Here is a 21,436-nt window from a genome sequence, read left to right as displayed (position 1 = left end):
ATATTTAATTTTAATCATTGCTCCATTCAGGCAGTTTCAGGATTGGCACACTCTCAACTCTCTCCCCAACTCTGGCTCCATGGATGTGGGATGGGGGTTCATTACAAGAGAACAGTTTTACTGATAAGAAACACCCTGCCTGCTTCCCTCCTCCTATTCAGTTCTGGGAAGCTGCAGAATTTATTTTAATGTGAGTGAAAAGATGCCAAGTTCTCAAAAATAGTTGCACAGATACACAGTCCTTTAATTGAAAACTCAGAGATGTGTTTCTTTGATTCTACAGAACAATGACTCTCTGTGAGTATTTTGCTGTTAAGAACACTAAACACTTTATCTGTGGCTTCTATGTAGATGCTCAGATCAAAGAACGTAACAGAATGTATTACAGCAGTGCTTCCCAAATGCAATGTTCACCTAGATAATCTTGTGGTCTTGTTAATGGCAAGGTTCTGATTCAGTAAGGGTGAGGTGTGGTCTGAGATGCTGCATTTCTAACAAGCATCCAACTGAGGCTGATGCTGTAGACTGTGGGTCTATTCAAAGTGCCACCAAAGCTCCACCCTAAAATGGTGAGGAGAGGAATGCAGGAATCATAGAAACTTAGGACTAGCAAGTGTCAGACTTTATTTTTGGGGGCTCCCAAATCACTGCAGATGGTGATTGCAGCCATGAAATTAAAAGACGCTTACTCCTTGGAAGGAAAGTTATGACCAATCTAGACAGCATATTAAAAAGCAGAGACATTACTTTGCCAATAAAGGTCTGTCTGGTCAAGGCTGTGGTTTTCCCAGTGGTCATGTATGGATGTGAGAGTTGTACTGTGAGGAAAGCTGAATACTGAAAAATTGATGCTTTTGAACTATGGTGTTGGAGAAGACTCTCTTGAGAGTCCCTTAGACTGCAAGGAGATCCAACCAGTCCATCCTAAAGGAGATCAGCCCTGGGTGTTCATTGGAAGGACTGATGCTGAAGCTGAAACTCCAATACTTTGGCCACCTCATGCGAAGAGTTGCTCATTGGTAAAGACCCTGATGCTGGGAGGGATTGGGGGCAGGAGGAGAAGGGGACGACAGAGGATGAGATGGCTGGATGGCATCACCGACTCGATGGACATGAGTTTGAGTAAACTCCGGGAGTTGGTGATGGACAGGGAGGCATGGCGTGCTGCGATTCACGGGGTCGCAAAGAGTCGGACACGACTGAGCGACTGAACTGAACTGAACTGAACTGAGGGCTAGCAAGGTGTGTACAGAGTTCTCCCCCCGCCCCACTTTTAAACAATTAAGAAACTGAAACCTAGAAAGGAGAAGCTATGTGCTTAAAGCACACAGGAAATTAGTAACAGGCTCTTGACATTCAATGCAATGCCCTTCCCAAACCTTGCTTCTATGCCCAGTAACTGATTTAGAGTTGTAGAGCTACAAGTCTTGAGTGGTATTCTACTACTGCTCTACAATTATTATTTCACTACATTATCATATTATAATACATATTTCCTGATTAGTCAAAACTGGTTCAACCTTATTATAGTAACCTTGAGAAGCATTGTGCAGAGTAGAAAGATAAGTAAACCTATAGTCAAAGATGTAATTCTTCCTCTGTCACTTCTATCTGTGTGACCTTGTTTAGGCCATTAACCTCTCTGAGTCTCAGATTTTGCATCTGTTTTATTGAGATGATAAGGGTGTCTGTTCTAACTCCCCCACGAAGTTGCTCTGTTGAAGTGAGATAATGTATATAAAAGCATTTGCTTTAATAATATTAAATAGAGTGCTACAACATATTCTGACGTTATTAATAACCAGTTAAGACAGCTATTTCCTGGGCCCTCTTTTAGACTACCTGGTGACAGTCGTTTCCAGCTATCAAAAAATTGATAACAGTATAGGCATCTATGCATCCATAGGTACATAGATAGATAACAATAAACTTGATACCTAATCTCTTGTTCTTCCGTTGTCAGACCAGATCCAAACTTTAGGTGTATCTTGGCAGAACTTAGCCAGTCTTCCAAACAGCTAAAATAATAATAATATAGAGAAATATATTTAGCAAAATATTTCTGAGATAGTATTTTTCTTTTTGGATACAATTGCTCAAACAACTTACCCAATTTTCTGGAACTGTCCTTCCAAGTTGTCCCAAACATATCTTATTTTCTGTACTTTTATGCATCTCACCTGCAAAAGAAAAGTACTAAGAAATCTCCAGTTTGAAGATGAGTAGATACACACAATCCAGAGACTAAAGAAACATTTGCGGAAGAAGCAAAGGGAGAGCCCTAATATACTTAAGATTTTATCCTTTCCTAGCATATCCCATCAGAGAAGTCAATGGCACCCCACTCCAATACTCTTGCCTGGAAAATCCCATGGACGGAGGAGCCTTGTAGGCTGCAGTCCATGGGGTTGCTAAGAGTCGGGCACGACTGAAGTGACTTAGCAGCAACAGCAGCATATCCTATCCTTGGCTACTACAGAAATGGCATTCTTTATTTGAAGTCTTCATTCAATCAGTGTGTACCATGGACTTATATAAGTAAAACTCAGCCTCTGCATTCCACTACTTGATAACCTAACAAGGAAAGGAAATATGTTATAAAAAGGGAAAACTGTATCATACAGTCAAATTATGTACATGTTAAAGAAATTAATGCAAAATAAAGCAAAAATTATAATATTGAAATACTGTAGAAATATAGAGGGTAGATGACAGAAGGTGTCATGAAGAAGAAGAATCAGAGCTTCATTCTTAAGGATTGGGAGAATTTTGTTCAGATGAGAAGATGACATTTCAAAGAAGTTTTGTACAATTTAGTTGGCAGGTAGGGCAGGTAAGAGGACCTATTTGATGGCTGAATGGAGAAGGAGGTTGGAAGGATAAATAAAGATCAGAGTGTGAATTCTCAAATGCTTGGGTAAGTATTTAGAACTTAATTTTGTAAGCAACAGATTTGCAAAGTAACCTATGGAAGAGACATTTAAAAAAAAGATTAGACTGACAGATTCTAGAAGTCTGTGAGGACATTATTGCAAGAAAATGAACTCTAGGAAATGAGCATCTGAGGGTACTGTCAATGGGAAGGAGAAGAAAGGTTAATGCTTATGGCATTATGACTTTTTGTTTCTAATTTTTAAAGCAATTTTACCTATGAATCTGAACTTCTCTTAACTGGTGATCTAATTAAGCACAAAGAGAAATGGTAAGACTGTCATATTGTCATGGAGCAATAGTTGGAGTCAACTAAGGCACTTTTAAAAACACTGGTCACCAGCCCAGGCTGGACACATGAGACAAGTGCTCGGGCCTGGTGCACTGGGAAGACCCAGAGAAATCGGGTGGAGAGGGAGGTGGGAGAGGGGATCAGGATGGGGAATACATGTAACTCCATGGCTGATTCATGTCAGTGTATGACAGGAACCACTACAATGTTGTAAAGTGATTAGCCTCCAACTAATGAAAATAAATGAAAAAAAATTTTAAAAAAATAAATACAAAACTTAATAAATATTTTCTTTCACATTAAAAAATAAATAAATAAATAAAATAAAAACACTGGTAAATGCAAATATTGAGCCTAGGTCCCAGAACTTTCCTTTTCAAGACTTCTGCCCCTTCCTCACATTCTGTTTGTTTATTTGAACATGTCTTCGTTTGTCAGTCCACTTATTCGTTTGATGAAATTAAAGATGGTGGAGAGACTTCCCTGGCGGTCCAGTGGCTAAGACTCTGAGATCCCAATGCAGGGAGCCCAGGTTTGATCTCTGGTCAAGGAATTAGATCCCACATGCCGTAACTAAAGACACCAACAAAGATTAAAGATCCCATGTGCTGTAACTAAAACCTGGTGCAACAAAACAAATAAATTATGCTGTTGTTGTAATCGAATCCAACTTTTGTGATCCCATGGTCTGCAACCCACCAGGCTCCTCTGTTCACGGAATTTCCCAGGCAAGAATACTGGAGTAGGTTGCCATTTCCTTTTCCAAGGGATCTTCCCAACCCAGGCATCGAACCCACATCTCCTGCATTGGCAGGTGAATTATTTACCCATGAGCCACTAGAGAAGTCCAAATAAATAAACAAATATTTTCTTAAAAATTTAAAGATCGTAGAGGTAAATAATATTCTAAGGTTGTGTCCATGGGATGATTTGGGACGTCTACTTCTCCAGGTTCATGGCCAGCTCACAGGTTAAGCAATCTGTTAGCTGGGTGCTTGACCTCTTTTGCTTTTGCTTGTTTTGGCAATTAAGACAACTGAGTGGTAACAATTGACAGTAGAGAAACTGCTCAGCAATTGACTTTATTATTTTCAAAAACTGACCTTGAGCTCATAAAACCAACTTAAATAGTTGCCTACACCTATATAAATTTAAGAGAAAGAAGTCTGTTATAAATACGTTTTATATACGAATGTTAACTAGTCATAATTCAAGTAATACTAATTTAGTATGATGGGCAAAGAGTAATCCAAATACATTTGAATGACAAAATTCAAAATAAGATCACTTTATAGAGACATAAACTTCCTAGGATAGTCTTTTGTGATTAACCTTTATTGTAAGACAAATCCCATTGCATAGATTAAATTACAGGGCATGATATTCCTAAGAGTTAATATGCATTGAACATCTACTATATACCTGCAACTATATTGATCTTTGCATTTCTTAATTTATTGAATTTCATCAATTAATATTAGCAGTAGAAATTATTATCATTTTATATATGAAAAAACTAACAGCAGAGTTTAGTAATTGACTCAAGATTGCAGTTTTGAAGGATGAAGCTGAGATTTGAACTGAGCTCTGGCTCCAAAATCCATATTCTTTATAATGTTCTATACTGTCAATTAAAGATTGGCACAGTGGAGGATCTGAACTTAACCGTTTTTATTGAAATAGAGTAGCTATACAATATTCTGTAAGTTACATGTGTACAATACAGTGACTCACAATTTTTAAAGGTTATATTCCATTTACAGTTACTTTAAAGTATTGGCTATATATGAATTTAATTTTATATTTGGAACAAAAAAAGATTCAACTTCCCTAGCATCTGCAGGAGCCATAATCATACTTACCTTTAGGTCTGGCTTTCTTATGGCTCTATTTATGATACTCTCCTCGGTGGTGATGAAAGGATTGTCAGCACTGAGCCGAAATGCACTGTTCAAAGCTGACAGGCAGATCCACATTACCTTTTTCCGAGAGTAAGTTTGGAATTCATCCTGAGGAAATAAACACCAAAACTCCTGTGAATTTAAGGAAGTCATCAGGCTAAAATTCAACCTGAAAAGCATTGTTTTTATATAATTGTGTAAGTTTGCAGAGTTAATAAACCCTCTTGATGAGACTATATGCCTTTGAAAGCTGGTAGATTTAGAGCTTTAAGGGGCAAAGTCTCGTCATCACTTACTGAGGAATCAGAATGTGAATATGATGCAGTGGCATATGACAGCACTCAAGAGTCATGAGGCAGATTTTCAGTAAGAATTAGTTTTCCCTACTACCCTCCAACCATGGGGCTACGATCACACACAAATTTCATAGGAAAAAAAAAATCCCAAACAAGCAAGCATTCCAAAGTGTTTCTAAAGGGCTAAGAGACCAGGTGAACTGAACCATCCTTTTATTTTGAGGCTTAACTTCAATTCCACCTCTTGTGGGGGTGGGGGTGGGGAGGACAGTCACTATACCAACTCCAAAAGATTGCCACTGTCCCCGCCTCGTGCTCCCAATTACCTTCTGTCTTACATTCTCTTAATTCTTCCAATCTTGAAGGTAGGTGCCATATTTTACTGTCACTTACATTCCATCCACATGGGGAATTTTGATTCACTCAATGAGAGTCTGATGAATGGATGAGAAAAGTATGGAAAGTATGAGCTGAATATGCCCAAGAGTAATTGTCAAGATGTTAGCATAGGCAGCGCTGAGGAAGGTATCATTGTGCATGACCCTAACTGAAGCTGCTTCAATTTCAGTTCATTGATGACTCCATCACGGCATAAAACTAGAGGCAGCAGCACTGGTCTGAGTAACAGCTACCATAATGGTCCCTCAGAGACTGATTGATTATAGCAATGGTTATTATATGAATGTGTAAATGACACATGTAAATTCCACTTGGATGTCTGGTAAACCTCAGGAGCTAGGAAGAATGGCCAGGAGAGTGAAGCCTGGGAAGCAATTCGAGGCCTAGGAATGTAGGTCAGAACCAGAGATTATCTCCATCACAACACGTTAGCCATGAAGAGTGAGCTGACTGCAAAAGGCAGTGAGAAGTATTAGTAATCATTGCACCTAAGTCTCTTACAATGATTCTCCTCAGGCAAAACCCACCTCCATGCCCTTGTTCCTACCATTTCCTCAGCCTGGAGTGTGTATTTTTAAGTCTTCCTGGGGCCGGGTCCTAACCATACTTCAGGGTCTGACTCAGAGTTCATGTATTGGAACAACCCTAATTTCTCTGATCTTTCCTCTAAATCATCAGGGTACTTGAGATTCTTACTACATACTACCTCACTGCATCATTCTTTGTCCCCTCACCTTATCACTTCTCTCAGACTGTGGGTAGAGATCATGTCTGATGGATGTCTGTGCTCCAGCCTGGCTTAGCACAGATTCTGAGAGAGACAACTGAAGACAGAGGGAGGAGGGAGATGATCAGGCAAGGTGAAGTAGAGGAAGGAGGGAGGACAGAAGAGGGGAGAGGAAGGGAAGAAAGGAGAGGAAAGACAAGGAAAGAAGAGAAAAGGAGAGGAAAATTTAAAGAGACTGGAGGGGAGGAAGGAAAAGCCTTAGTAGAAATTTGAAAATTAATGAGTTAATATTAAAAACCAGTAAAGTTGGCTATACTTCATTTTTTAAAGATTACTAAATCAAATCACATCTGCATGGAGTTACCTCCAGAGCCTAAGAATGACTGAAGGTGGCTACATTTCCAGTACTAAGCCACTGAACTGGGACATGTTCTAGATGCCACCAACTCCCTAGAATACAAGTTGACACAGCTCAGCATCATCTAGCTTTGCCTTTGACCACATGAAAGAGTCAAGTGCTCTGTTATGAGAAAAACTTTGTGTTTCCAATAAAAGTAATACAACAGTTAATATTTGTTGAGCACTTATTATGTTTTAGGCACATATAACACCACATGCGTATGCTTTCATTTAATGCTCAAAAACCCTAGGAGGTAGTTACTGTTCATTACCATCTCCATTCTACAGGAAGGAAACTAAGTCACAGTTGGTAACCATAGAGCAGGGATTTGACACCTTCATCCCCCAGGCCTTCTAGATCCTGTCTTACCCTCTGCTTTAGTCTATATTTTGTTTAAAAATACAATTTGATTGAACTGCCATTTTATACCCAGCCTGAGCTAAGATTGCCAAAGGACCAAGTATCAAACGAAGTATCAATGAAAAACTTGGTAAGAAAGTATATAATTTTTAGCTAAATAGGAATACAAATTACAAAAAGGCATCAGGATCAGAGACCTCAGGCCACCAAGTGGGGACAATTAGGAAGATAAGGTCCTCTTGGTCCTCTTAAATGAAGCAAAATGATATTAACTACTAATTTTGAAGTGATTGCTTGGTAGTTTATAAACAATTGTTGCACCAGTTGTCCTATTTTAGGTTCACAAATCTCCAAAGTCGATATTAAAATCTCCATTTTGCACATGGGAAAATTCTCCATCAACAAGGCTAAAAATTGTCCAAGTCAATCTGGTATGGGGAGCAAGAGGGAACAGAGACCTGAGACCAGGTCTTCTCAGGCTAAATCTCAGCTCTTTCCTCTGAGAAGTCGTCCAACAGTGTTTGTGATTCGTGTATAAAAATCACCTTGATTTCTAGACTGTGTATCAAATGGCATCCAGTTGCCCAGAATCTCTGATCTCCTAGCAACAGAGAATCTGACTCCCAAAATCAAGCTGTCACCCTCTGGTTCAGTGTGACAGCAAACAGACTTCTAGACTGTAATCCCTAAAAGGGAAAAGGCAAATTGGAACACTGGCACTCCCAAGCTCTCACGGACCAGTATTAATCCAATGTACTAACTGCATATCTTAGTCTAGGCAAGTATTAAAGGCTGGAGTTCTTATTACAGTCTAAAGTATCACTAAATTGAAGGTGCTTGGATATGGTGGTCTCTAAGCTCATCCCCTTCCAGTCATCCCCTTTTACTCCTGGGGCCTTTTAACTCAAATTCTCTATAACACAAAGCAGAACTCTAGATGCTAAATAAAGATGCCAGAGTGACTTTTCCCTTGTTTACTACTCTGTTAAAGACTGTAAAATTATGCACATTTTTAATGACTATAAATGAAAAGTAACCTCAAAAATTGCATAATTTTTTAAAATGATAATTTAAAAAAGAAAGAAATGCATCCAACTTTTTAAGGAGAAAATAAGACAAAGAAAAGGAAGGAAAGCGTGTCACTATGGAGTGGTCACCCTGGGTGAGCTCATCAACTTCTCTCGGTTTTCAGCTAGGTGTCGCCCAGTATGGAAAGGTAATGAGTTGGAATCTCAGCTCCAAACCAAACTGAAAAATCATCGCCACTCTCTGAACTTAATTTTCATTATCCAGGAAGTGGGGGTGATAATACACATTTCATGGATGTTTCCAGAATTAAAAGTGTAATGTATGTGACCCAGGCTGAGTCTGGCCTGTAGCTGATGTGACAAATGTTGGTTGGGTGCAGTGCTGTACCTCATTTCCATAGTATGTTGTTCCTGAGATTTTCTACAACTAAGAACTTATTTTCCCTTTAAAAAAAATTTAGAATCTCTAAGAGTTTATTTCTCCTTTTGGGAAAAGAAATATATTTACTTAGAATTGGCTATTTCCTCTTCAGTCTGTTTCCCAGCTCTCCCAAGCACTTACTGAGCTATAAAATATTTAAATACACTGGAAGACAAGACAATTTAAATAATTGCTTTGTAATGCATATAATCCAAATTGTTTGCCTGGAAAATCTAGATGTTTTAACACTCAAGCATCATCTTTACCTCCTCTTCACCAAGAGAATCAATCAGACCAGTCCAGTCCTCGAACTCTAAAAGAAGATTTAAAATAACTTGAGTGGATTTCAAAGAATGGAATGTACACAGAAGACTTAGGTTTGACCTGGACAGAAAGATAGAGAAGCAAACCTGGACAATTTTTCTCTCCTGTGGACTTGCACTTTCTGAACCTGGAAATACCAGACTAACTTTTATATTGAATGAAGTAAGTGACCTTGCTTTTCTCTTTCCAACCTTTTGCTGTAAGCACCTCGTCTCTTGGAATTTAAGAACAGAGCAATGGTCACTTAAGTTCAGGCTTATCCTCTGGTGTAGAAGTTCACTTCACAAAATGCAGTACCTCTAAGATGGCCTTTAAAAAAAAAAATGTTACCCATTGCAAAATTCCAAAGAGGTAGTAGGAAATCAGTATTTTAATTTGGGGTTGTATGTATTACCTTGGATCTGAGTAAGGTAACTGCAAGATTCCAGTGTGCTCCGTGGTCTCTTCAGTGGCCTAGGAAACCTAGGACCATTGTCCTGACACGGCAGTAAGTCCTCTGTGCTGGAACCTCCTGTCTTGGTAGGAGGCAGGCTGTCCTTTATTACCAGCTACTGTCCTCTAGGATCTGTCTCCCTATCTTCTCTATTTGTTCCAGTGGCCTTTAAGATTTCACTTTCTGTTTTGTTTGGTTTGCTAGCTTCTATTCTCAGGATTTTGTTTCTCTTTTTTCTTTTTCTGGTAAGTAATTTCTCTTGGAATATGGGAAGTTCACTCTCTAAGGGCAGTCTCCTTCTGGAATCTGCTGGTCTTCCATATAAGAACTATGGACCTGAGTTCTGCAAGTATTTGTCTTGCTGGACTATAATCACTTGGAATGATTTATAATAAAATTGGCCAACCTGGGGCTTCTTTGAAATTCCTAAATTAGTTTCCATATGCAGGGCTTCCTGGTGACACAGATGGTAAAGAATCCATCTGCGATGGAGGATACCTGGGTTAGATCACTGGGTAGGGAAGATACCCTGGAGAAGGAAATGGTTACCCCCTCCAGTACTCTTGCCTGGAGAATTCCATGGAGAGAGGACCCTGGTGGACTACAGTCCTGGGAGTCGCAAAGAGTCCGACACAACTGAGCGACTTAACGCTTTCATTTTCACCCATGTAGTCAATTAGAAAAATGTAAGGCAAGAATGGAAACATATCTCAACAGGCATTTTTGAGGACTCAGGAAACACAATAATTAATCCATTTCCCTCAGAGAAACTACTCACAATTCTGTTGAAGGGTTTCAGAACTGGAAAGTCCTCTGAGGCTTCTGAGAGCTCTCTTTGTTTCTCTGACTCTCTCACTCTGCTCCTCTCTGCTCCTCTGATTATCCACCACAATGTTTTCCTTGCTATCCATATCTCTCTGAACTTTCTTTTTATAGCACTGTTGACTGATTATTACAACAATAATTGTAAGGACCTAATGAAAATGTCTATGACTATTGTGGTCATTCTGAATTAGCGGCACTAATTCTGACCCTTAGGGAACAGAAGTCCTCAGAGGAGCTGTGGTTTCTCCCCCTGTTTCTTCGAGATATAAATGTTCTACCTCACCTTCTCAGGGAATTCCTGTCTAGACCATCTCCAATGCATAATACTGGAAAAGAGGCCTGTTAACTCAAACTGCTAAAAGGACTCTCTGGCCCAGACAGCCTCCTTAAAATTGCTTGTCAAGGGCAAATGCAAATCTTGTAAGTCTTCCCCACACATAATTAAAGACTTCAGCCATCTGAGCAAGCAGATATAATTTGTTCCAACTGTTATTTATAAACTAGTGAGTATTTTTTTTTGTACCTGATTCATGACTAAAGTTTTAAAATTCAAGCTATGAGATCTCTAAACTTTCTAAAATCATATACCTTCTGCATGATCAGCTCTCTTTCTCCTCTGTGGGACCTGGCTCTCTGGGAATGAGTCTCCCCAGTGCCAAGGGGGCTAATGCTAATGTCAAATAACCAAGTGGTTGATCATCAATGCTTTCTAAAGAAACATCTCTATCAGAAGGGAGAAATGTGGAGAACTGTGAAAGGAAAACCAAAATGGAGCCAGTATTGCTAAGAGAGCACTCTTAAATGGAGCCAGGAGACTATTAAGGAAGTGTGACTTATGCACCTTTCACCCTGGATGAAATCTGACTTTTTGATCTGATGAAGTCATCCACAACACCTGCCACAAATTCAAAATACTTATCAGACCCTTACCCTAAGATAACTTACATCAGTCTATTTATCAGACCTCTACTCAGAAACAACTGTGATTTCTTAAGGACAGACATGTTCTGACTTGTGTCAGAGTCAATCACAACTGTCCTCAGGCAACAGTGACGACTTTTTATTCTTATTAGCCCCTCACTCTTTCTTTGCCAGAACACTCTTTCAGGGTACCCAAATCTGTCTCCAGAATTGCAATTCTTGAGACTTCAAATAGACTGTATCCATGTTTATATGCAAAAAAAAAAAAAAAAAAAAAAAAAAACCACAGAAGTCCTTAACAACTCACCATAAATTTTGTTTTCACTGCTTACAGCTTTGGAACCCTGAGCCTTTCTTTTAACTTCTCTATGTCTCCATTCTTAAAATAGGGAAAAAATAATCTCTACCAGTAAGGACCAAATAAGACAACATATATGCAAATGCTTTGCAAATCATAAGTCACAATATAAATAGCCCTATCTTATAAAAGATAGTAGCCTCAAGACTATTTGCCTTAACAGAAAATCATCTCAGAGAGGCCAGCTTATGAAATTTCAGGCATTTCTGGCTAAATTCTTAACCAAAAAGTAGTTTAAAGTGGGGGATGGGGAAACAGAATTCAGAGAAAGGAATGAGTACCTAAAAGAAGCATAATACTATGTCCTCTTACTTTCTCAATCATGGTATTTCACTTTACTGTCATGATAAAGTTTTGGTAGAATCTGTGAAACCATTTATTGCGGGTTCAACTCATTTATTTAAGTTAATTAAATAATTATTGAGCACCTGCTGTGGCCATGAGCTAGGTGCTACACACAATGAAAAGCCACGGCCACTGTCTCCAAAAACCTTCTAGTCTAATGGAGAAAAAGTTATAAAAAGAACTATAACATAGTGGGGGAAGCTCTGGGCTTAGAGATTAGGAAATCAGGTTCAATTTCTTTATCCATGTGACCCCTTTTACCTGGACCATTCCCCCTGTGCTCCTCCCCATCATCCACCATCACTTTTAATGTTTATCATCCTCTGATGCTCAGAAAAGTCTTTCCTTGTTTTCTTGACTTGGTCAATTCCTTACCTATAATCCTATGATAACCATGAAACTTTCATAGGTATTGTGTTAGCCAGTAAGTTCATTCAAGTTTTTCCATAAGATGTAACAGAAAAATTCCAATGAACTTTTTGGCCAACCCAGTAAGACTTGTAGCTGTTGGATTTTTGCATTTATTTGTATAGTGATCTGATGAATTCTGTGAAGTCAAGAACCCTGATTTTACTGTAATACTTCCTGCCCCCTGCCCTGCCCATGAGCTAGCACTATGGTTGACATACAACCTGTGCTCATCGAATTTATAAAGCGAGGAGGAAAGGACAGAGACAAAAAGGAAGGGAGAGGGAAATCCTGACTGACATTTACCAGGTGGCAAAGCTATTGTCCTCTCTGTATCCTCATCTCTAAGATAAAAATGATAATGCCATTTTCCCAGCTATTGTGAGAATTAAATAATATAATCAAGGAAATGCTGCTTTGTAAAATGTAAAGCGAATAGCATTTTAATAGAAGGCAGACTGCAGAAAGCATTATAGCAATGAGACTTGAAAATACAGAGCTAAAAGAGAATGAAGGAAAGGTGATTAATTTCTCCCAGACTTAGGACAGAGAATGGACCAACAAAGATTGAAGAGACAAGGTGATTTATGGTCCAGGAATGAGTAGGTTTAATAAGTAGAGACAGAACACCTACTCTCTATATTTACTGTATAGAGAATGTCTGGATGAGTGCATGCAAGTGTAAATGAGTTGAGTCCTCTCCAGAACGGCACTCAGTAAGAAGAGGGAGTGCTATCTGTTTTGTTCATAGCTGTATTCCCAGTGTCTGTAACAATGCCTGGTAGGTGATTGGTGCTTGCTCAACAAATAATGAATGAACAAATAAGTGAAAGAATGAAGGAAGGAAATAGGGAATATCAGAAGAAATGTATGAGTAAAATCATGGACAAATTATCTGGTTACCTTAAAAAATGTTGCTGATGTGGGGAGCCTGGGTTTGGAGAGAGAAGGCTGGAGAGGAACGGGAGGGGAGGAAATAAGGGATCCAGGAAACATGATCACACATGCTGGTGGCTAATGAGCTTCTGGGTGGTCAGGTGTCATTTGCATGGCTGATTTGTGGGATTTTGAAGTTTTCAAATTAAAGTCCCTACCTTTGACATCTTTAGGTGAAACTGAAGGCAAAATGTTCCCTATGAAAACAGACATGAAATGCCTAGAGTCAGGCCTAACAGCCAATCATCACAAAGTTTTCTGCACATCATCTTCGGCAACATGTGACATACAATGACAATGAAAGGAAAAAAATGTAGTTGTGATTATAATAAAGATAAAAACTACAGAAATCATCAGGAGCATCTGAACTCAAAACACCAATGAATGTAAAGCATGTTATTTGCATAGAAATGCGGCATCGATACAAATATTGGTTAAAATTCAGGAGTAGATGAATAATGAATAAAATGCCACTTTTAAAATTATAAAATAGAAATGTAATTACTCTTATCATTTGGAAAAAATCTCACTCTTCGAGGCGCTTAATAAGAGGAGGGGAACAGAAAATAAGCTAGGTGCTAAGGACTTCCAGCCGGTATATCACATTACTATTTTTTTTTCAGTTAAAAAATGACTACCTAATCAGTATCCAGGATAATGATCTGTAATCTTACCAGTGCGAGATTGATGATAAATACCAAGTACTGATTTTTTAATAACCCAAAAAATAGATATACAACACAGTTTCAGGTAGGAGTCATCTAGGTTTCCTTACTGGGAAATCTTTACTGTTCAGCTTTTATAATATAATTCAAATAATATCTTTCTTAAGGTGTCATTTTAATGCAAATAACCCAACAGCAGACTTTTAAACCTTTGGCTCCCAAAGCTTATTTTTATCTAAGATTCACATAGTAGAAGTGTTTGAAATAATTGAGTTCTTCTCTAATTACATAAAGACTAATTTAGCACCTCATTTATTTGGAGAGCCTCTGGCATAGCAAATCCATTTAAAATGACTCACAAGAGCAGGTAATTAAAAATTAAGGTTGAAATCAAGATAAAAAAGGCAAGATGGAAGGTGGTTTCAACGGCTCTGATTAGTTGAAGAGGACAGTGAAATGAGAGAAAGCCTTTCAAAGAGTTAGGGGTGGAGTGATGGAATGCAGTTCCCTGAGACACCAATGCCTTTTTGGATTTTCCACTGTATGTTCAGTTGCAAAGCCAACATGCAACTAGGAGACATAACCTGATTGAGTGTAGATGAGTGTTGGGGATTCTTAGCTAAAGGGTACTTTCCCCATGTGTCCTGTCCTACAAGGAAATGTCTATGGCCAGTAAGGGAAGGACATAGCACCCAGATGAGCAAGGCCATTAGGTGTAGGTGCATCTAGGCTACAGCAAGCCCTTTTGTTCAGTAAGCCTGTAAAGTTGCTGGATAAAAAAACACATACACACACAAATTGGTTCATAGTGCTTTTCAGGTCTACTATATCCTTCTACTTCTCTGTATAATCATTCTACTAATTTTTTAGTGTTTGATATTGAAACTCTAACTAAAAATCTAAATTTATCTACTTTAAAAAAATTGTAATATATAGTGGAAATATATTCTGTATATTTTGTACTATAACTTTATTCTGTATTTTCCAAGTCTCCTGTAAATATGTTATCATATTTTCATAATTTAAAAAGTAAAAGAGAAAGAGGAAACAAAAATGTACACACAGACACACAAAATGACCTTTGATAATGATCAAAGATCATTTACAATTTGTACATGAGAGTGATCAAACCATTTACACTTTGTTAATGGCTTTTACAAATGTAATCTCACTCCATCCTCACACCAATCCAAGAAAGAACATGTGCTTTTACTAGTTTTATTTTACAAATAGAGAGACTAAGTTCCCAAAAGGTTAAGTAACAAACCTAAGGTGTCACTCCCTACTTTGACATTCACTACAATCATAAATTTAGAAGGAATGCCCTATGAATTAGATCTTCTTAATGAAATCACATCACATACAAATTATTAAATTTTTGGTAAATAACTGTAAGGCTAAGATGGATCCGGAGGCTGGACCTCTGGCCGCTGCCTGCCTTGTGCTCACCTCCCCACAGACATCCCATATCAAGATGTTCAGGAGAAGGGGCTGCCAGGTAGAGAACCAAGGACACACTTACCGTTGTCCTCAGCAACACGACATCTGCCTCTTGCAAGGAGCATGGGATGCAATTTGCCCACACGTGCCAAGCGGGTTTCCAGTAAAACACCAAGGAAAGGATCCCAAAGGAGAAGATGGATCCAGCAAGGCAGAGGGTTTTCCGGCAACTCTGAGTCCGGTAGCCAAATATCTCCTGGGGCAGAACCAAAATGAATACAAATATTGGTTAAGCACAATAAACAACAAATGAACAAATTGGAATTTTGCTGACGAAACTGGTGTGGGGACGTGCAGAGTGTGAAGAAGCTGAAGAAGTTGAAGGGAGGACAGAAGAACAGAGTGAGGGGTTGAGAAAGTGGAGAAAGATCCCTGACAAAAATTCTTCATAAGCTGTGATTTCAGACTTCCAAGAAGTTGTATTCCAACTGGAGAAATTTGATTTCTGCAATTTCAGCACCTGGCTACCCTGAGCCAAACACTTTACTACATGATACATCACCTTGCTTAAGTCTCCCAAGCATCCTCTGAATAGGATAATATAACCCTCACTTCATAAATGATGAGGCTGAGCTCAGAAAGGCTGAATGTAATGATTTGTCCAAGGTCACAGAGCTAGCAAGTTCTGCTGTCAAGATTCAAATCCAGATTCATCAGCTTTCAAGTCTTGAACTTGATCCATAACCTTCACAGATGTGACCACGAGCCAAGTGTGAGAAGGACTGGGTGATGGAAACAATGGAAGATTCCCCTAGCTGAGACCAGCAGCTTTGTGGGAAGAACAGGGAAGGGAGCGGCGTGGCGGGAGCTGGAACCAGGCCTTGAGTTTGGAGTCAGGATTTGGTGACTAAATCTCAGCTTGCATTTGGGGATTTGGGGTAAAGACAATTAGGCCTTTCTACCCTCCTCTCTTGTTCAGTAGCAAAAAGAATTCTATATTAAGGGGGAAAAAACCATAGAGACTATTTGATTTATTTCAGTTTTTGCTTACTGAGCAGGTGCTATGTGCCATGAGGGGAATAGAAGATCATAGAGAATGCAAAGATTAACAAGGTCTGACCTCTAATAAATTTGTAATCTGGACAAACTTTTTCCTTCCAAGGAAAGCCTGGGACAGAACAGAAAACCACCCCTGAAGTTTATGGTCTCTATCCCACAGCTATAGCCCACAAAGTCATAGGTATACTGCACCTTAAGTATAATAACTAAGGTTGAGAGGAAGGAGCATGTCTGATTTAAAAGCACATTCTCTGAATCAAGATACTTGGGGTTCAAAACCTAGTCTTTGGTTTACTGGATGTGAGGTTGAACAAGTAAGTTAACCTTTTAATTTCTTGCCTTGTCATCCATAAAATGAGGGTGGTGACTGCACTCACTTCCCAGGGTTGCTGTGAAGTTTAAATGAGTTAGTATGTAAAAGTGCTAACATAAGTAATTACTGCTGCTGCTGCTACATTACCATTTCCTGGAACATAGACCCAAAATTCAGTTGGAAATTCGACATAGCTTACTGGCATTTAGATCTAAGAATTCTTAGTATCAACTGTTCTACTTTTGTTAGAATTGCCTGGTAGGAAAAAAGGGGATCTGGAACATACAACTTTAAATCCTCCAACTTTCCTGTCTCACTTGATAAAGATGTATTAGCAGGAAAGTTCCTGTGATACTTGGCTGAAAGCTGCTTGCAGGTGTAATTACTGGGTTCCTTTTTCTTATTAGCAGCACACACAGGTGCCGATAGCTTCCTTAGGTAGTGTTCATATCTGGCACATCTTTGATAAAATGTTCACCTCATGGCAGAAATACAAGCTCTTGACTGACTTTGCAAAGTAGACTATCTATCCTGACATAAATATTCTTCTGTCCCACACTCCAGTTGTCACTCCCCAGATTCCAAACCTGGGATGTTTCTGTACCCTCACCACACTGGAAGCAATGCTTTGTTGGTTTCATACCAAGCAGGGTACCAATTCTAAACTCCAGACCTGTCCTGAGTCCATCCCACCATCTTTTTCCATGTGCTTTCATTACACTCTTACACTGTGGAACAAATCATCTCTACCCACCCTTCCCAACCAGTCATTTTTTCACCTTTTTAAAAATATTACATTTAAGTGCTTCTTTATCTTGCCATTCAACTAAGCCTCTAGTTTAATTATGCTGAAGTTATGCCAGTTCTGTCCCTAACATAAGCGCAAATCTCCCTATCACTGTGTGTTCTTTTACAGGCTAGTCAATGAGAACTTTCTGTAGTTTCCCAAGTGTATTTATGTTCATTATCAAAGTAACGCAAGAGTGATGACCTTCAATTTCCAACTAAGAAAACTAGAGTTTTAAGTGAGTATAGTAATAGTTTTTGTTAGCAACTAATGATTTGGAAACAATGACAGTAGCTAACATTGATGGAGCACTGAAAAACCTTTCACCATGCACTTTACACACACTTTGATCTCTTTGAAAAAGATCTAAATAAATTTTCCAATGCACAATGTTCATAAATGACTCAGAACTGAGCCTCAAGTTCAGATCTAGGCAGCACACTGAAGGTAATGTGAGCTGACCATTTCTACTCTAAGGCCTTTCTTCATTTTGCTTTTAAGTTCAATTTAAGAAAAAAAATTTTAAGTGTACAGCAAATTGCAGACATTGCAGGGACTATTCATAGATACTGAGTTTAAAATGGTAAAACTGTGTACAATGTGGTTTCTTATCAACCCATAGCAATTTCTTTCCTGCATTGCAGAATGCATTACATGTCTCTGAAATCCTACTACCCTGCACTCCACCCACACTGTCCCACAGAAAAAGAGTCCATCAGACCAAAAAAAAAAAAAATTGTTGGGCAAGTGTCCCCAAAATATTACTCTCTTGGCAGTCTACGTGCATTACAGAATAGCAAGCTGTCCCTTTGTTCACCCCGCTCCAACCCACAGATTCTCCTCCTCCCTCTGTCCCAGGGCATCTAAATCCTTTGTACCCCTAAGGGCCAAAAGTCAGACTTCTAGGTGTATAGGCCTTCTCCCTTCTCCCATGTACTCAAGAAGTCAAACTATATTCCTTGAAAATGAAAAGTGTGAGTTCCTCAGTTGTGTCCAACTCTTTACAGCTCTATGAACTATAGCCCACCAGGCTCCTTTGCCCATGGAATTCTCCAGGCAAGAAGACTGGAGTGGGTTGCCATTCCCTTCTCCAGGGGATCTTCCTGACCCAGGGATCGAACTGAGTCTCCTGCACTGCAGGCAGTTTCTTTACTGTCTGAGCCACCAAGGAAGCCCCAAGCAGTGATCTAAATCACCTTGGCCAACAGAACTCCTTGAGAGTCTACAGATCTTCTCCTCAGAAATACACACACATAAAGTTCTCCATAGAGATTCAGGGGGTTCCCAGAGTCTAGAAAAGACCCTTCACTAGAGGGCTAAGTCCAAATCAAGGCTGATCTTAAAGAATTTACACTCTGTGTGTGAACTTGGGACCTGATACTAGGCAAGCACCTAGTGAAAGGAGAAGTGTGAGGACAGGACCTCACGGAAATGCAGGGGAGGGAGAGGGTGACCGGCAAAGCGGAGCACTGACTGACTCCAAAAAGCTCCCTGAGGTGATCTGATCGCCTGGGGGCCACTGAGTCCTGAGAATGGCCTTCAGCCTTCCAGACCCAGAGACTGACAGAACACCTCCCAGAGAAGTCTCCAGTTAAACAATCCCAGAGACAGGGGCGTCATGAGAGAGAGAGAGGGATGCATGTACCTGTCACATAGACCAGATAAATACATGTGTGGGTGTTAAGAGTTTGCTCTTTTTCCAACCTCCACAATTGTGATTATCCTGCAGGTGGAGCCATATGCAAACACAGCGCTTAAACTGGGCTCTGGAATCTTCTGTCATCCTGACTAACATGCTTTCTTTAAATATATTTGATCAATTACAGTCAGATCCTGTTGGCCTGGGAGCCATTTATTCTCTTTAAGACAATTTTGCTTTTCTCTTCTAGCTTCATTAAAATTTGGAAAGCTAAAGTGATTCATTTTTTAAAAGCTTACCTCCCTAAAGATAATTTCTTCTCCCTTATTTTCAAATGTTGCACTTGAAGATGATGTTTTGCTACCTTTTCAAGCAGTACAATAAGTTATGCTAAAACAACACGGTTTAACTCCCTGCTGATTTTAACCACACATTCTATACAAATTTCTGCCTGGGTTGTTTCCTGTTTGTCATTCTTTAATGCTAAAGAATGATTTCATAAGTGTCCCCTAAGTTAATTTAACTCCTCCATTCAGGTGAGAAATTCTCAACCTGAATGATGTAATTGTAAACTGGAGGCTCAAAAAGAATGACCTGCAGAAAGGTTTCTTGTTGGCCTGGTAAGTATTTCTTAAAACTTTAAATTGGTGCCCCAATTATTTTCACATAGAAGTTGTACTCTTTCTTTAAAATTAAATGAGAAATTGTGACCATCCTATACTCACATTCTTGCACTGTAAGAATCAACTGGGGACTAAAAAGATGACACAAATGAACTTATTTACAAAACAGAAACAGACTCACAGACACAGAGAACAAACTTATGGTTATCAAAGGAGAGAGGTGTGGGAGGAACGATAAATGAGGAATTTGGGGTTAACATATACACATTACTGTATATAAAATAGATAAACAACAAAGACTTACTGTATAGCACGGGAAACTCGACTCACTATTTTGTAATAACCTATATGGGAAAAGAACCTGAAAAAGTATATATGTATACATGTGTGTGTATATATGTATACGCACACACACACACACACACACACACACACACACATAGACACATACATATATGAATCACTTTGCTGTAACCCTGAAACTAATACAACATTGCAAATCAACTACTACTTCAATAAATATTTTTTTTAAAAAAGAACCAATAGGGAGCACAAAGAGACTTGTACAAAATAGCCCAGGAACTAACCCGATACCACCCAGTGAGACAGAAGATGATACTCCGCGGTGTGTTCACACTATAGGACCGTCTGGCCGTCACCTGGTGAGAGGTGCTATGGACGTAATAGGTCCTATAAGACCTGACATGGCACTTCAAATAAATCAGCTCCCAGCAACACCCAAGGGTAGGGATGACGTTAGTAAAACAATGGTAAATGAAAACGGACAGTGCAAAGGCTCACATCTGCATGGTCATCTTTTTATAAAGCTAAAAACAACTAAAATTTTCAGGTTACTTTTAGGATACACTTAGAGAAAAGAAAACTACACAGAGAGGAAGATAAGGGAGTAATGACCACGAGGTACAGGACAATGGGTTACTTCTGTTGGGGTGAGATAGGGAAAGAGGGACGACTCCGTCAGATGTAGGTTATTGTCAAAATTCTAGATTTTATTTGAGTGGTGGGGTCATCACATTACTATAAGGAATTAATTAAATGACTAAATTAATGCTATACAGCGTGGACAGAGAACGAGTATGTCATGAACCAAAGATTATGGACCACTAACTGTGAGGATCTGAAGTCTTAAGGAAAAAAGGTAGGAAGAATCAGTCAGAGCGAGTAGGAGATGCCCCCCTTGAAATGAGCAGGTGCTCCTCATGTCCCATGATCTCTGCCAGGCTCTCCCTTTTCCCCAGCACTGAGGGTCTATGTCAGCTTCTATTTTTCATTTCATCCGGGTCCTCCTCACTGGAAATACAACCTCTCACTGTAGGCCAGTGGTTCTCAACCAGGACTGATCTTGACCCTCGGGGGACATTTGGCAATGTCTGGAGACATTTGGGGTCACTCTCACCTGAGTGAGATGTGCTACAGACATCTGATGGGTAGAGGGCAGGAAGGCTGCTAAACATCCTATAATTCAGAGGACAGCTACCCCCAAAACTCCACAGCAAAAAATTATGTGGCCCAAAGTAGTGAGGAAGTTGAGAAGCCTGCTTTAGGATTTGAGCTTCCCTCATCTAAGCAGATCTCTAGGTCCTA

At 39.4% G+C, this 21,436-nt stretch overlaps 1 protein-coding gene across 1 annotated transcript in view; it reads right to left on the bottom strand.

Moving 5' to 3' along the window:
• ATP13A4 (ATPase 13A4) overlaps positions 1–21,436 on the bottom strand; it is a 118,196-nt gene that overhangs the window by 64,345 nt on the left and 32,415 nt on the right. The window contains exons 2-5 of the mRNA XM_065942810.1: positions 15,493–15,666; positions 5,086–5,232; positions 2,110–2,180; positions 1,938–2,018 (exon numbers count right to left, since the gene is read on the bottom strand). Of these exons, the coding sequence (XP_065798882.1) occupies positions 1,938–2,018; positions 2,110–2,180; positions 5,086–5,232; positions 15,493–15,666 (473 nt within the window). The remainder of the gene's footprint in view (positions 1–1,937; positions 2,019–2,109; positions 2,181–5,085; positions 5,233–15,492; positions 15,667–21,436) is intronic.

Source organism: Muntiacus reevesi, chromosome 8, assembly GCF_963930625.1.
Source record: "Muntiacus reevesi chromosome 8, mMunRee1.1, whole genome shotgun sequence".
Taxonomy (NCBI): domain Eukaryota; kingdom Metazoa; phylum Chordata; class Mammalia; order Artiodactyla; family Cervidae; genus Muntiacus; species Muntiacus reevesi.
Note: the sequence above shows the minus strand (reverse complement) of the source record. Positions and strands in the feature narration are given on the sequence as shown.